General features: G+C 41.2%; 1 protein-coding gene across 1 annotated transcript in view; it reads right to left on the bottom strand.

Moving 5' to 3' along the window:
* LOC147016168 (uncharacterized) overlaps positions 1–18,358 on the bottom strand; it is a 111,707-nt gene that overhangs the window by 16,128 nt on the left and 77,221 nt on the right. Inside the window, exons 9-11 of the mRNA XM_085849149.1 lie at positions 14,280–14,393; positions 10,351–10,509; positions 9,613–9,695 (exon numbers count right to left, since the gene is read on the bottom strand). Coding sequence (XP_085705275.1) covers positions 9,613–9,695; positions 10,351–10,509; positions 14,280–14,393 — 356 coding nt within the window. The remainder of the gene's footprint in view (positions 1–9,612; positions 9,696–10,350; positions 10,510–14,279; positions 14,394–18,358) is intronic.

Below are 18,358 nucleotides of genomic sequence, written 5' to 3'. Positions count from 1 at the left end.
GAGGTACGTTCTGTGAGGAGAAAAGTGGGAGAGAGGAAAGCGGGGGCGAAAGAAAGCCAGGGAGGGAGAAGAGAACGAGAAGTAAGCTTGAGAAGCGAGCAAGAAGTGGGTGTCTGACCAGCGCCAACAACGAGACAATTTGTCCTTCCCAGTGCTTGGGCAAGCGAGCGTGTGGTGCACATGTGGGTGTGAGCAGCGCCGCCAACAAGTCAGGCATGGGTCGGTCACCAACAACACCAGGGTCTAAAAGCCGCGACAGACGATCTCGGTGCCCTGCAGACTTCGACTGGCATTCAAGGCTGTTCGCGAGAGGATGCATGGCAAAGCTGGGTGCTGGCGACGGACGTGACACGCACGCACGTATTTCAGGACGTTTTCATTTCACGGACAACTTTCTGGTGAGCAAGACGATTCTTCTGGTGAGCATGGGCTGCACAACACCAGCAATGCCAACCCTCCCGATTTCATCGGGAGGCTTCCGAAAATTCACCCAAACTCCCGCCCTTACGATCACTATCCTTATCCTCCCGAAATTTTGATATTTTTGCACTGTTCACTAATCAGAATGTACTAGTATGAGAATTGAATGAAAAGCATCGTCTGCTACGTAGAGCATGTGGTAACTCCATAACGTTCGCTGCTTCCAAATTGTACGTAAAAAATTGCAAATTCAAATGAGGAGCAGCGAAACATTGGGTCTGGATCTCGCTTATGCGATCATGCACTGAGATTTAGTGCATGCGGTATGTGTGCAATACAGTGCATGCGGTATGTATCCACAGTGTATATGCATGCGATACGCTCACTGCATGCAGCTGGGCCCCGTACCAGCCCGGCGGTCGCGACCACCGTGCGGTGTTTAACAGCCGCTAGAGTTCTACGAGTCGCGCTGCAGCTGTGGAACATCGACTTCGAAGTTACCGATGCTTCAAGCCCTCGATGTTGATTACGAAATGGCAGAAAAGAAGCTTACGAAGACCAAGAAATGGTCTCAGAAGTACAAGACCGAATACAGTCTCCAATACCCGTGTATTCGAAAGTCTGAAAGAGGAATTCATCATGCGTATTGTACAGTATGCAGCGTTGATATTTCAGTTGAGCACGGAGGTCGCAATGATATTCGGAAGCACGTTGGAAGCAAACGGCACACAGACATTGCAAAGGAGAGATCTTCGAGCACGAGTACCGGTACACTTCTGAATTATTTCACCAAACAAGGGACAAGCGAGGAAGAGGATGTTACCCGAGCGGAACTTCTCTTTAGTGGATTTATTGTGGAACATAACTTGCCCATATCAGTCTCAGATCATGCTGGACCTCTATTTCAAAAGATGTTTCCAGATTCAAAAGTTGCTTCAAAGTATGGATGTGCAAGAACAAAAACTTGCAAGATGTGCAAGATGTGCAAGAACAAAAAAAAAAAAAAAAAAAACAAGAACAAAAAGCAAGAAAAAAAAAGAAAAAAAAAAAAGAACAAGAACAAAGAAGAAAAAAAGAACACTGGTCAACAATTTTTTACTTTCTGAATGTTGTCTAGATTTCTACAAGTGAATTAGGGTATTCTGGCACTGCTGAATCAGGAAATGGCATCCGTTTCTCTCCATCAGGTCAGGTTTTTGTGCTAAGTTGATTTGAAAAAATCAGATCTTGTGACAAAATCAATTACATTTTTGTGGCATTATCAGCTGATTTTTGTCAACACATATCATCCTAAACATGTTTTTAAGAAAAAAAAATGTTTTGCCAACAACATTTATTGATTACATGATAGAAACATCGATTACTGTCATCTGAATGGTGGGCATTGATAAAGGTAAGTACAAGTAAATTGCATGTTGCGTCACCACTGTTCAAACTTCAGGGCTTGAACTTCCGTTTCTTCGAACTCCTGGAATGTTCAGCGGCAGGGAGGTCTCTCTTCAGATTCCAACAGTAGTCAGCCATCATGACTGCGTCCCAGCGACCCTGATACCTGGTCTCCATCTCCTTCATGTCCTGATGGAATCTCTCCCCCTGCTCGTCACTCATTGAACCCAGGTTCTCAGGAAACCGGTTCATATGTGAAAATAGGTAGTGCATCTTGATGCTCATGTTGCAGCCCAGGTTTCTGAAAGCAGTCAGCATGTTGTTGACAAGTTCTGCGTAGTTTCTGGCCTTATTGTTGCCAAGAAAGTTCTTCATTACCAAAACAAATGTCTTCCACGCTTCCAGTTCCACTTCGTTCATTGAGTTTTTGAACTCTGGATCTCTGATGAGCTGACGGATCTGAGAACCATCAAAGATGCCAACTTTCAACTTCTCCATGGTCAATCCTGGAAAAGCCTGGCACAAGTAAGTGAAGCAGTCACCATCTTTGTCCAGAGCCTTGGTGAACTGCTTGATAAAGCCGAGCTTGATGTGCAGCGGTGGGAAGAGTATTCTGTCTCTGTCCACCAGAGGGTCGTTGATGACGTTCCTTTCTTTGCATGGCACCAATTCCTCCCGCACAGGCCAGTCCTTCTTCGTGTAATGCTGAGCACGGTCCCTACTATCCCACATGCACAGAAAACATGGGTACTTGGTGAAGCCAGACTGTTGTCCCAACAAAAAGTTCACCATCTTCAGATCAACACAAATAAACCACTTATGCTGATCATAACCAATTTTCTCCAGCACGTACTTCACCGCTTCATACTTCTCCTTCAGTGTAGTCGAGTGAGCGATGGGTACAGAGGCAAACTGGTTGCCGTTGTGTAGCAGAACACATTTCAGTGATCGCTTGCTGCTGTCAATGAACAGTCTCCAATCTTTGGGTTCGTACTGTGGCACTCCAAGCTTGAGCAGAAGCGCATGTCATAAATTGGCGCATGTAGGTATTGTACATTCTTCAGAGTTCGTTATTTCAAGAAATACAACTTTTTTGTATCACATTATTACAAAATCTGCCCCATTAACTTTAGTTTTGATCCACGAACTTTATGCTTTGCCTCACCAATTTTTGGAAGATTTTGAGGTTTTATGACTTCAAACTGATCCCTTTTCGACATAATCACCTAGAACTATCGTACCTGAATACTTCTTGTCATTAAAATAATTATTTCCAATTAAAACAATTATTTGACATGACATTTTACCCCCACCAACTTCTTCTAAAATGCTCCACACATGCGTACATGTGAACAAAAATGTAAAAAACGACATGTGGCCATATCTCAAAAACTTGACCTGATTGAACAAAACTCATGTGAGTTTTGGATTCAGCGCATCAGATTCGTCCTAAATCAGCTTAAAAAATGCAGACAACAAATTTGTTGTTGACCAGTGTAATTGGTGAGTTGTCAAATGTTACTGCTTCATCTATTGCCGATATTGCTAGACTAGCTCCATTTAGCCTAGCTACAGACGGTAGCAATGACAGTGGTGAGGCCCAGCTATATCCTGTCCTGATTTCGTACTATGACAACAGTGCTGGGATTGTGAAGCAAGGTTTGCTAAGTTTGCCTGCGTGCAAACAAGATTCCACTGGAGAAAACATTTTCAAACTGCTTGATCATGAGTTCAGTGACAGGAAAATTCCGTGGGGAAATTGTGTTTCCTTTTGTGCTGATAATGCCTCTGTCATGGTGGGCAAGCACAAAGGAGTCGCTGCTTATATCCACAAACAAAATCCAGAGTGCTACATCATGGGATGCCCTTGCCATATGATGCACAATACGGCCAAGAAGGCGGCTCAGGCCTTACCCATTGAATTAGATGACTTTCTCATCGATATTTACTACTACTTGGACAAAAGTAGTAAACGCGTCAAAGGAGTGAAAGCACTGCAAGAACTCTGTGATGCCCCGACACACAAGATTCTGAAGCATGTCGCAACAAGGTGGCTGTCCCTTGGTCAGTGCCTAGACAGGCTGATTGAACAGTGGGAGCCACTTCGCCTCTTCTTCAAAGAAGAAGTACGAAGAAAAATGCAACCAACTGTAGCCAAGACTCTAACAACGAGCAAGAAGGACGGCACTGTATCTACTGCCAGTACTGGCAATGCAGGATCAAGCACTAGTGGAGCAGCATTCACCACTACCACTGCAGTATCTGCTGCGAAGAAGACAGCAGGGACAGCACCAAAACCAATGCTGAGAGCAGGTAGCATCACCGGCCCTTCATCACGTTCATCTACAAAGCAGATCCCTTCAGAGTCGAGAAAGACTGTGATAGTCCCATCTACAGGCAAAGAAGGACCCAAGTTAAGTTCTGCTTTTGCCAAATCACTTGATAGAAGCTCAGCAAAACCTTCGAATCAGAGGTCTTCTTCCTTGGCTGCACCTACCTCAAGCTCTCTCCTCAAACATAAAATTGGATCTGGTACTACGAGTCTGACCTCTTCTGCTGGCAGTAAACGCAAGTGTGATCGCCCTGCGGCTAAGTGTACTACGAGTTCTACAACTAAAAGCGCATCTTCCTCAAACACTGTGCAGGAATCCAGAGAAAAACGTGTCAACAGGATGTTCTTGTCTCCACAAACAAAACTCTATTGTTTCTTCCTTCGATATGCTAACAAGCTTTTTGAGAAGGGGAATCTTCTGCTCCAAAGAGACGAACCCTGTATTCATCTCCTGCACGGAGAATTGAATGGTCTTCTGAAAGATATCTTCGTACGGTTTTTGAAACCATTGGTGTCATCGGTTGCTCTGGTAAATGTACCCTTCTCTGACAGAAATCATCAGAAGAATGATGAGGACCTCATGATTGGGAACGATGCCAAACTGTATATAAGGGAACAAAGGAGTCTCAAGAAATCCACCTTCACTCTGAGTGAGTCAGACATCCAAGGTTTCTTCAGTGCAGTTCGCTCATATTATGTGAAAGCCTGCAATTATATCTTCAAAACCTGGCCGCTAGATGATGAATTAGCCAAGCATGCTCAGGTGCTGGATGTTAAGCTACACCAAGAAGTGGGGTTTGACTGTGTGGAGTTTTTCATCAAGAAATTCCCCTGTCTGTTCAGTGGCGGTGATAGTGACATAGACAGTCTTGAGAGTGAATTCGCTCACTACCAGGCAGACGCCTCCATAGCTACAATTGCTACTGAGACAGTGAGAGTGGATGAGCAGTGGCATCGGATTTCACAGCTCACAGATCCCTGCACTGGTGCCAAGAAGTAACCTAATTTGAGCAAAGTGATGAAGGGAATCTTGGTCATTCCTCATTCGAACGCATCATGTGAGCGGGCACTCAGTCTTGTACGGAAGAATCATACTGAATTTCGTCCCAATTTGAGTGTCAAAACCCTGGAAGCTCTCTTAATTGAAAAACTAGCTCATAACACCCCTTGCTACCAGAGAGAATACAGCAAAGACATAATCAGAAGGGCTAAAAGAGCCACACAGCTGTCACTCAGCAAAGCTGCCATGGAAAAAGCAAGCAGCAGTAGTACCAGCCAGTAAGGTAAGAAAAATATTGCTTCTTTTGTGCTTTTTGTTAATCTTTGATTGTCCCCTAACTTACTAATATTAACATACATGTAACATTAAAAAGTGCACAATTTTCCCCTTTTTTGTTCAAAAAGTGGGAATTCTTAACATGTTAAATGCTCCAAAATAGGGCTCAGAGGGCACTAGAGAGCGTCTAGAACCCCAGAGCTTCCAGGGCCCTAAGGCGGGCCCTGGACCCCGCCACAAGGGTCGAGCGCTCCGCGCTCGAGATGTGCGCTTCGCGCACATTATTTGGTGTCGGTTGAAAATCCTCCCTAATTCTGATTTCCAAAAGTTGGCATCTCTGCAACACAAAGATTGGCTGATCGGATCAAACAACACGTCCCCTTGGCGATTCAAAGAAAGATTGTGAGGGTTAGAACATAACCAGTGCGAGCATGTAGAAATATCCAGCAACCACCGGCCACTGTACCTGCTTCATCTGCCATTGCACAGCACCTGGTTGCCAACCCTATCTGTGAAGACCAGTAAAATGCAGTATCTTCAGGATATTGAGCCGAGGTCGGAGCTCGTTTCATTTACATATGTTGGAAGCAACCTTCATCCTTCCCAGCGATCCAATATTGTCGTCAAAAGGAATTTGTACGATTTCTGTGACTCTTTCAGCATGGAAAGATCAAGGGAAGTATGGTAACAAATGGTGAATGGACCATAGGGGAAACCCATCCCCCTCTCTCCAGGATGTGGTTGCAAACGTCAATCATCGACGAACTCTGCTCCAGCCAATGGGAGCTCGAGGTGAAGATGATGAGCCGATCAATGGGCGTTCGGATGAACCGTGATGTCATTACGGTTGAACCAATCAGCGTCTACCTTATTGAGATCTGTGTATAAAGCACATGCCTTCACTTCCTCCTTCACTTGCTGTGATTTTTACCCTGAAGAGTGCAGCACGAAAAGCTTCCGTCACTATTATGTCGTATTTGTTTGTATATATGTATATATATATATATATATATATATATATATATATATATATATATATATATATATATATATATATATATATATATATATATATATATATATGGTGCCACGAGGAGGAGTGATGTAAGGGCCGATAATGCCATAAAGCACTATTTTAACCCTTCCCCTATCATCCGAGCCTTTCATCAAATCATTAAAAAATGTCGCTTACATCACTCCTCGCCGGGCCTCATATATATATATATATATATATATATATATATATATATATATATATATATATATATATATATATATATATATATATATATATATATATATATATATATATATATTTATATTTGTGTATTTCCGCCCGTCCGGCATGTGGACGACCGCCTTTAGCCCAATTGCGTCCGTGCGCGCCCACCGAACGTGGCAATCTACTCGCAGCTTCCAGATCAACGCCGAAACCCAGCTATGGGTGTTTTTAACATACCATAAACCAGCCAACTCTTCTGTCCACACACTACAGGGTCAATCGCCGAATTGTCGATTTACCTAACTATTAGCGCGGACAGAAATGCCGGGAGTTTATACCAAGACGGGGCCTGCACGAAAATGAGCCGCTTAAGTAGCTCGTTTCGTATGCGATTGCCGAGCAGTTTTATATCGCCAAGTCCCGTCGGAGCAGATGTACGTTTTATCGGCTTACAATCAGCCAGCTAATATTCCGAACACATCATGACAGTCAATAGCAGAAACTGACACAACGAGCAGGTGAACATTCAAACAATTGGGGTATTTATTTTAAATGCACATATGCAATGAATGGGGGGATGGGGACAAGACACGAGCAAAAAGCCTACAGCCGATGCCTATTATCATGTACACAGTCATGCACTTAATCAGTTCTACTTAGGTAGACAAGGCGCCACAGACTTTCATCCAAAACCCCAGAAATAAAGAACCGGGCTCGTATTCCTTTATAATTGCTCAGAGCCGGGATGACCGAAGGGGCTCCGAGAGACCGGGCGGGCTACCTGGCCACCCTCGTCGTGACTCGCTGGGTCCTGGTTCGGCGACCCTCGGTGTCTTTGCCCGGACCCCCGAGCTCCGACTCGCTCCCTTGGTCGTCCGGCCTCCACTGCGGCCTGGCTTATCCGACGACGCGCTGGAGGAGTGAATGGGTCTCGACTCAGGCCTCCTGGTCGCGCCGGCGAACCCCCAGCGAACCAACTGCCCAAACTCTGAACTCTCCAGCTCTCAACGGGGCGTCTCTCCACTCCCACCGCCAACTGCAAGCCACGAACTCCAGTGCAGCACGAACTCGAAGCAACCAGCTCTCCACTGCTCTCCACTGCCTCCGAGCTCCCCACGCCAACTCAACTGCAGTGCTCAACTCAAGCGCTCTTCTCAAGCGCTCCCAACTCCACTCAACTTCACGAACTCCACTCACCTCTCTGCTCCCTGTCGGCGAGCGAACGCGGCTTTTTATAGCCCCAAGGGGAGGGGTCGCTCTGGGCTTCACCACCCGAAATCAGCACCCTCCCCCTTTTCACATTTGAACCTTCACCCAGGCTGGATCCGCCCCTCTCACTTCCGATTGGCCAGCTCTTTCAGAGGGTAACGCCGTTTTGATCCGATCTTGCCCTCAAACGCGACCGTGTTGAAAATCACCGTCAAACGCGGCCGTGTTGGAGATCACTGGCAAACGCGGCTGTGTTGGAAATCACCATCAAACGCGGCTGTGCTGGAGATCATCGTCAAACGCGGCCGTGGATTGTCGTTGTTGTTTTTATTGTTGTTGTTATTGTTAAAATAAAGATAGAAAAGAATAACCACCTCAAAGATGCACAGCCCGGCACACGAACAACACGAAATCCGAAACGAAAAGCACACGAACAACACGAAACAATGTCCGAAATCTAACCTGGAACACACACTTACCGAAATAACTGATCTCTGGATAACCTGAATGGTGTTCTGTGAATTTCCACAACCATAACAATGTATATGTATATGTATATGTATATATATATATATATATATATATATATATATATATATATATATATATATATATATATATATATATATATACATATACATACATATCCATCCATTGGGACCACACTCTGTGCAGAGCGTTGGTGCTGCCTAAGCAGTCTCCTTGGCTATTGGGTACAATCCTGGACGGGTCGCCACTCCGACACAGTCTACCAGTATGCTGGCACTCGTTTTGCCGACCTCGGAAGGATGACAGGCAGAGTCAACCCCACCTGGTATTAATTCAACAGCTGAGCAGGATTTGAACTCAGGATCCCAGGATTCAAAGCCCTCCTCCCTAACCATTAAGCCAACACCAGGCATATATATATATATATATATATATATATATATATATATATATATATATATATATATATATATATATATATATATATATATATATATATATATATATATATATATATATATATATATATATATATATATATATATATATATAGTGCCTTAATCACGTCGAGTTTCCTCGAAAATTCTTCCATTTTAATCGTGACTATTTAACATGTAATTGTACAATGGGCAGAATTGACTGAAACATTTGTGGTTGTAATAATTTTACGTCCGGAAGGTGCGCCCATGAGAGAACCGTGATAATCTATGATACACCTCAACACGGAAATCACTACAACCTCAATCGTGTGACTCTTTGTCCCCCTGTCAAGTTTGGTTGCGATTGGATAAGTAACCACTGAATGTAATGCGGTCAAAAAACAGTCAGACAGATAGATAGACAGAGAGACACCAAATTGCACATTTTCGTAAGATTATGCAATCATAATGCAGCTTACAGCCTTACCCATCTTTACATCCTAATGTGCCAAATATTTATTACTTACGTGTGGGGAGGGAGGGGTGAGTGGGAATACATAATGAAAATTAAAATTGGGGGGGGGGGTTGACAAGGTAGGATGATGGGAGAAAGAATGTCGGACAAAGTGTTTGGGTTGAGGGAGCAGGGAGGAGAGAAAAGACATATGGAGAGTTGGTAGGCGTGAGGAAGGACGTAAGAGTAATGGGAGGGAAGGAGCACATATGGAACATCGGGAAAAAGATCGGCATCCAAAGTCTGTCATATTTGTGTATGTAACAAATGGATGACCCTGAATAAGCCTTCTGGTGATAACATGTAGAGCGTACACACTACACAAAATCAGAGCTGTCATTTTACCATGTAGTTTCCATCCGTCCACAGGAAGTGTCCCTTCAACATGTGATCATTGAGACCTATCCACTGATAGTATGAACCGAAACCTGTCAACAAACCAAATCACAAATCAAGGAAAGCAATCACTCTTCGGTGATCCACATGTGCACACTAGAGGCAGAGAACGTGTTTTATTTTGATATAATTTGGGATCAGTAGGCAATGTAAATCGAAATAAAACTTAAAGACGTATGTTCAAGTTCAGACCAAAAGCCACTGAAAATGGCTATGTGTGCTCGGTGTATCGAAGAGAACACAAATAATTATCTACTTGTGAATAAAAGTATTTTTTGATGGAGCCATTGGTGGTTTAAATTACCGTTAAACATCCAATGATGTAAATGTGCAACAGCTTATCTCTGATAGATTTCTTTCAGTGATTTAAATAGATTGGCAAACATGCTTTGCTTATGTAGTGCCCCATTAACAATCTTTTGGAGAAGTTAATTTCAATAAGGGATTAAAAAAAATGCTGCTGATCATCAAGAATATAGCCCACAAGTTTTCACTGGACGAAAATTGGAATGGATTATTGCTATTTTTTGAAACATTATATGACAGTAAAGTCGTCAAACTTATTGTTAGTCATACAGTATATCTTTGCCTATCTTTGCCTTTGCCTAACAAAATACCATTTTACGAGGTATTACACAATTCCAAATGCTCCAAAGAAATATAACCGCGACATGCAAATAGACCTACCTTTCAAAAAGATCTGTTCTCCTTCGTAAAGTATACTGGTGAGATGTGCACCGCATGAAACACAGTGCCTCTCCGCTTCTTGCCATGTCCGCCAGGTACTCACATGACTGTAACACTGCCCTCGGAACTTGTGCCAACCTGACTGGCACATGACCGTGTCTAAAAGGAACAGTCAAACACATTAAAAGGTTGCTAGAGCCACGTGACTGGTCTGGGAATGACCAAATCACGTGGGCTGTCAAACGGCCACAGCCGACAAGCAGGGTTCGACACCCCCAAAAATACAAGGTGATCGTCCATGCCCACATTCCCTTTTTTGAACCCGCCTCCTTTTTTATTAGTTGTTATTTTGTACAACGTCCCTGGGAAAAATAAATAAATAGTTATATCGCGCCCGTGACTGAAGAAAGCTGTGCAGTGAAATTGCTGCACCATTTAAAAAGTAGCCCTATGGGGGACTGACAGTTACTTCCCCAACAGGCTAACCACTAGACCCCAAACTAAACAACAACACAAGAAAAACTAAACAACAACAAACTAGAAACGAATGAAACATGGTGGGTTAGAAAGGTTCTTCTTCATCATTTTGACAGATGGACAGAATGAAGGACATAAGGTATGTTGAAGCGGTTTGCATCACTCAAAAATCCACATCTTGTTGTACCACACTTACACCATTGTTTGAATCGATCATGTTCCTCATGTCGATGTTGAGTTTTTATAACTTCTCATTGAATCGATCATTTTTCCCATGCCGATACTGAGATTTTATAACTTCTCATTGAATCGATCATTTTCCCCGTATCGATTTTGAGATTTTATAACTTCTCATTGAATCGATCATTTTCCCCAAGTCAATGTTGAGTTTTTGTAACTTCTCATTGAATCAATCATTTTCCTCATGTCGATGTTGAGATTTTATAACTTCTCATTGAATCGATCATTTTCCCCGTATCGATGTTGAGATTTTATAACTTCTCATTGAATCGATCATTTTCCCCAAGTCAATGTTGAGTTTTTGTAACTTCTCATTGAATCAATCATTTTCCCCATGTCGATGTTGAGATTTTATAACTTCTCATTGAATCGATCATTTTCCCCATATCGATGTTGAGATTTTATAACTTCTTATTGAACCGATCATTTTCCCCGTGTCGATACTGAGATTTTATAACTTCTTATTGAATCGATCATTTTCCCCATATCGATGTTGAGATTTTATAACTTCTCATTGAACCGATCATTTTCCCCATGTCGATACTGAGATTTTATAACTTCTCATTGAATCGATCATTTTCCCCATATCGATGTTGAGATTTTATAACTTCTCATTGAACCGATCATTTTCCCCATGTGGATGTTGAGATTTTATAACTTCTCATTGAATCGATCATTTTTCCCGTATCGATGTTGAGATTTTATAACTTCTCATTGAATCGATCATTTTCCCCATGTCGATACTGAGATTTTTCAACTTCTCATTGAATCGATCATTTTCCCCATGTCGATACTGAGTTTTTATAACATCTCGTTGAATCGATCATTTTTCTCATGTCGGTACTGAGATTTTATAACTTCTCAATGAATCGATCATTTTCCCCATGTCGATGGTGAGTTTTTATAACTTCTCATTGAATCGATCATTTTCCCCATGTCGACACTGAGATTTTGTAACTTCTTCTTGAATCGATCATTTTCCCCATGTCGACACTGAGATTTTATAACTTCTCATTGAACTGATTTTCCCCAAGTAGATGTTGAGTTTTTATAACTTCTCATTGAATCGATCATTTTCCCCATGTCGATGTTGAGTTTTTATAACTTCCACCGAGTTTCTACCCAATTACACGATGGAGTGCTGATGAGTCCACATCCCACATTTATAAATCTGTGTATTAAATGTTAACTGTAGATCGATATCGAAAGATATTATAGCCAATCATTTTAATGTGCATTTTTTTTGTATTTTGCCATATATTTATTGTGGATTTTTAATAGGCTTAGTGAGTGTCTATGTCAGGTGTCAGATATATGTCGCATGTCATATACATTTGGGGATAGAAAACTGACATGTCTGGTACATGACTCATGACATTTTTTTTTGGGGGGGGAGGGGTGTGGAGGTAAAAAAAAAAACTGGCGTGTCAGGTACATTATTGCCAGGTCCACAAATAGCCAGCAGCCATTTTGAAAAAATAAATAATAACAAATCTAAACTAAAAGGCAATGTGTGTGTGTGTATGTATGTGCGTGTGTCAGTGTGTGTGTGTGTGTGTGTGTGTGTGTGTGTGTGTGTGTGTGTGTGTGTGTGTGTGTCTCCTGCTTAAGTGGAACCCATCAAACAATGACAGTGGATACCATCAAGCAATGACACAGAGAATCCCATCAAATGATGACACAGTGGAGCCTATCAAACAATGACGCAGTGGAACCAATCAAACAATGACAAGTTAATCCCATCAAACAATGACAAGTTAATCCCCTCAAACAATGACATAGTGGAACCCATCATACAATGACACAGTGGAACCCATCTAACAATGACACAGTGGAACCCATCAAACAATGACAGTGGAACCCATCAAACAATGAAACACTGGAACCCATCAAACAATGAAACACTGGAACCCATCAAACAATGACACAGAGAATCCCATCAAACGATGACACAGAGAATCCCATCAAACAATGACACAGAGAATCCCAAACGATGACACAGTGAATCCCATCAAATGATGACACAGTGGAAACCATCAAACGATGACAAAGTGGAACCCATCAAACAATGACAAGTTAATGCAATCTAACAATGACACAGTGGAACCCATCAAACAGTGGAACCCATCAAACAATGACAGTGGAACCCATCAAACAATGAAACAGTGGAACCCATCAAACAATGACAGTGGAACCCATCAAACAATGACACGGTGAATCCCATCAAACACTGACATGGTGGAACCCTTCCTACAATGAAACAGTGGAACCCATCAAACAATGATACAGTGGAACCCATCAAACAATGATACAGTGGAACCCATCAAACAATGACACAGTGGAACCCATCAAACAATGATAAGGTGAATATCATCAAACACTGACATGGTGAAACCCTTCCGACAATGAAACAGGGGAACCCATCAAACAATGGAACACATCAAACAATGACACAGTGAATCCCATCAAACGATGACACAGTGGAACCCATCAAACAATGACACAGTGGAACCCATCAAACAATGACACAGTGGAACCCATCAAACAATGACACAGTGGAACCCATCAAACAATGACATGGTGAATCCCATCAAAGAATGACACAGTGGAACCCAACAAACAATGACACAGTGAATCCCCTCAAACACTGACATGGTGGAACCCTTCCTACAATGAAACAGTGGAACCCATCAAAAAATGAAACAGTGGAACCCATCAAACAATGACACAGTGGAACCGATCAAACAATGACACAGTGGAACCCATCAAACAATGACACGGTGAATCCCATCAAATACTGACATGGTGGAACCCATCAAACAATGATGCAATCAAACCATATCAGTAAAACACATCACAGGGGAGATAGTAAAAAGCATACAGCTCTGCACTCGACATTGAAATTCAATTTTTTGGTCAAAGTCCATAGGAGTTGTATTCCCAGGTACGTTTTACACACAAAAGTCAGAAAATAAAGAAGTGGGTTGGCTTGCCCAAGTTCTGATCTGAAAACCTGGCCCATGATTCAGGGTACCCAGGTTCAAATCCCTTGTGGCTTGTTCCCCATGTGATTGTCCACAAGAGCCCTTGTAATCATATGGAAGTACACTGATGTCGACATATTAATTTCCTTGTCCTGCATGCGATTTTCACTTTAGCTCCTCAATCAGCTTTGCCTTAAATCATTGTAAAAAGAAAAAGAAAAACTTCACCTTGTTCACATTGCCTTCCACTGTAGCTGGGGAGGCAAATGCAGATAAAACCCTGAGCATTGTTCACACACGTTCCACCATTAAAGCAGAAGCTTGGTGAACATTTACTCACACCTGAGGAACAAGAAAGAATCGATGTTGGAATACAAGAGAAAACCCATGACGACTCAACGAGCTGAACTCGGTATTACAATGACAGATTTGCGTTTCCGCAAAATGTCAAATAAACAAACACCCATCGTGATGTCCAGTACAATATTCAACCCATAGAACATAAGCAACAGTCACCAAATAAACGATTGCAAGACAAGAAAATTATACACACAAATTAATTGAAGTAATAAAGGATCCAGGGGAATGCAAAAGTACATAATCCATGTTTAAACCACCGTGCTGATGCACACAAAAAGTATTGCAAAGTGCGCTTTAAAGCCACAATTTTTTTCTCACAAATGACATGTGAAGGGGAAACTCTCATTAGCTCAAACTTGTACATTACATCACGTTTTATGTCATTACGTCTCATCCTGATTCCCTTCGATTGAATCATGGATGCGACGTCACAATTTTGTAAGGGTTGAAAGGAGGTTATTTTGGTCCACAACGTCCCAAACTTTCGGAAAATTTAATTATCCCTATTGCAATTCCCTTAATATAATTTATGCAAAAAAAAAAAAAATATATATATATATATATTGTTACGGTTGTGGAAATTCACAAACCACCATTCAGGTTCCCCAGAGATCAGTTATTTCGATAAGTGTGTGTTCCAGGTTAGATTTCCCCACCGATGTATAAAGGGAAATTATTCGTGTGCCGGGCTGTGAATCTTTGAGTTCGCCGTTATTCTGTTCTATCTTTAATTTCAAACAAACAACATCTCTATAACCACGCCACCTCAGTAGGGTGAATGTACTGATTCTGGCTCACTTTTCCCTATGTAAATGAATGGAGGATTTTCAGCGATTCCCTTTTTTTTTCCTTAAAAATAAACCCCCTTTTTATCCCAAGGTATATTTATTTGTCTCCCCTTTTAACCTAGGGGCTCTCTATTCAAATAACCCATACAACAAGATAAAGATTTGTTAAAGGTGATTCTAAAGAAATATCTGAAACGTCTAAGCCCCGGGACACTCTTTATCAAATAACCAATGCATATTGTTTAGCTCACTCATTGAACCTATAAACATTTGTTCATTCTCAAATTCCTTCAATAGTTTAATTTTCTTTGCACAATAATCCCCATCTAAAATATTGAAAAACAAAACATTTGAATCTTTATATTTTTTAAGATACCCCTTTTGTGCCATTACGAAATGATAAACTTCTCTTAATACTCTTGTTTGACCACCTCCTGAGCCACAGGTTATTTTTTGTTAAGCCATGCCCACTTTTCATAAGCCACGCCCACTTTCCTCTAAACCCCGCCCACTTTTCTGTGGATTTTATAAGCCCCGCCCACTTTTCTTTAAGCCCCGCCCACTTTTGCTAAGCCCCACCCACTTTTCATGAGGTATTTTTCTAAGCCACGCCCACTTTTCCTAAGCCCCGCCTACTTTTGCTAAGCCCCACCTACTCTTACATCATTTCCAGTTCATCTCTGACTCACAAAGAAATCACTAGGAAATTCCAGCATGTTTCAGTTTCTATGGTTTCCATGTTATGAAATGGTTTCCAGCATGTTATGAAATTCCACCAGGGAATTTCCACAGGAAACCACACCCAACAGTCTTTCCCTATAAAAGCCTCAAGTCCAGGCTCCATTTTAAACATTTTTTTTGCTGGTGATGGTGTGCTGTGTGCTTGCCTGGAACTCTCTGACTTGTATGGAACTAAACCTTCAAGTTGATGAACTGGATTCAAACCTTCCCTGGTGGAATTTCAAACCTCTTATCTGTTGAGGTAAGATTTTTATTTTCCTATTTTTAGTTCCTTTTAAACATCGACTCGTTTAATAATTAAATAACTTAATTAATGCATTATTATTTTCTCTCACAGGAAATTGTATCTGAAATACGAAATGAAAATACTGCTTTTGCTACAACTTGGAGCGAAATTGTTGACTTGGTTGAAGACCTTATGAGCGACCAAGACCTTGAGTGGGATGACTTTGGGGTTCCTTGGAACTCTCTGACTTGTATGGAACTAAACCTTCAAGTTGATGAACTGGATTCAAACCTCTTATCCATTGAGGTAAGATTTTTATTTTCCTATTTTTAGTTCCTTTTAAACATCGACTCGTTTAATAATTAAATAACTTAATTAATACATTATTATTTTCTCTCACAGGAAATTGTATCTGAAATACGAAATGAAAATACTGCTTTTGCTACAACTTGGAGCGAAATTGTTGACTTGGTTGAAGACCTTATGAGCGACCAAGACCCACAGAACGAGTTCGTCCTTGATGATCCAACCAAAGAGTTATACCTTGGAGACCAGCAAAGTCCTGAAAAAGAGTTTTGCAACAATAGTACTCATTATGCGTTATCAAGACAATACCCCCTGAACAAGTTATACCTTGATGAGCCAGAATACAAGTTTTACCTTGGAGACTCACAATTTTCAGACATTTTGAAAAATGGAGTTTTCCTTGATGATCCACAGTTATACTATGTGAGATCTATCACTGAAACCCATAAAAATTGGAAAAATGGAGTTTTCCTTGATGATCCACAGTTATACTATGTGAGATCTATCACTGAAACCCATAAAAATTGGAAAAATGGAGATTTCCTTGATGATCCACAGTTATACTATGTGAGATCTATCACCGAAACCCATCAAAATTGGAAAAATGGAGATTTCCTTGATGATCCACAGTTATACTATGTGAGATCTATCACTGAAACCCATAAAAATTGGAAAAATGGAGATTTCCTTGATGATCCACAGTTATACTATGTGAGATCTATCACTGAAACCCACTATATTTCTGGAAATTGTGATTCTACCTTGGAGTCTTGGATAGATGGTTATATTTTTGGAGACTTGAAATGTGGGTTCTGGCTTGATAACTCACAATGTGATACATATCTTGGAAACTCAACAGGAATGTGGTTATACCTTGTGGACTTGGAAAGTTGGGTTTATTTTGAAGACTTGAAATGCTACCACTCTTTGGGATCTAAACCTATCAAGAAAATTCTTACTCCCTCTTTCTACGTCATCAAACCTGAAAGCCTTAAAAGACAGAATTGGAAGAAGAGAAAAAAACATAAAAAAATATACATTGTTCGTTCTGGGAAGAAAGTGCAGGCTTACTCCCCCTTTCTACGTCATCAAACCTGAAAGCCTTAAAAGACAGAATTGGAAGAAGAGAAAAAACATAAAAAATATACATTTTTCGTTCTGGGAAGAAAGTGCAGGCTTACTCCCCCTTTCTACGTCATCAAACCTGAAAGCCTTAAAAGACAGAATTGGAAGAAGAGAAAAAACATAAAAAATATACATTTTTCGTTCTGGGAAGAAAGTGCAGGCTTACTCCCCCTTTCTACGTCATCAAACCTGAAAGCCTTAAAAGACAGAATTGGAAGAAGAGAAAAAAACATAAAAAATATACATTGTTCGTTCTGGGAAGAAAGTGCAGGCTTACTCCCCCTTTCTACGTCATCAAACCTGAAAGCCTTAAAAGACAGAATTGGAAGAAGAGAAAAAAACATAAAAAATATACATTGTTCGTTCTGGGAAGAAAGTGCAGGCTTACTCCCCCTTTCTACGTCATCAAACCTGAAAGCCTTAAAAGACAGAATTGGAAGAAGAGAAAAAAACAAAAAAATATACATTGTTCGTTCTGGGAAGAAAGTGCAGGCTTACTCCCCCTTTCTACGTCATCAAACCTGAAAGCCTTAAAAGACAGAATTGGAAGAAGAGAAAAAAAAAAACGTAAAAAAAAAAATATATATATATATATATATATAGGTGGAAATCTCATTTTGAAAAAGACATTTTGTTGGGCGAGGATTGAGTTGGGGTTGAGATTTTGAATGTGAGGGTTGGGGTTGAGATTTTGAATGTGAGGGTTGGGACACACACACACACACACACACACACACACACACACACACACACACACACAC

The sequence above is a fragment of the Eptatretus burgeri genome, chromosome 12 (genome assembly GCF_056783735.1).
Source record: "Eptatretus burgeri isolate ZD-2024b chromosome 12, Ebu_testis_v1, whole genome shotgun sequence".
In the NCBI taxonomy this organism is placed as follows: domain Eukaryota; kingdom Metazoa; phylum Chordata; class Myxini; order Myxiniformes; family Myxinidae; genus Eptatretus; species Eptatretus burgeri.
The sequence above is the reverse complement of the archived record's forward strand: the minus strand, read 5'-3'. Positions and strand labels throughout refer to the sequence as shown.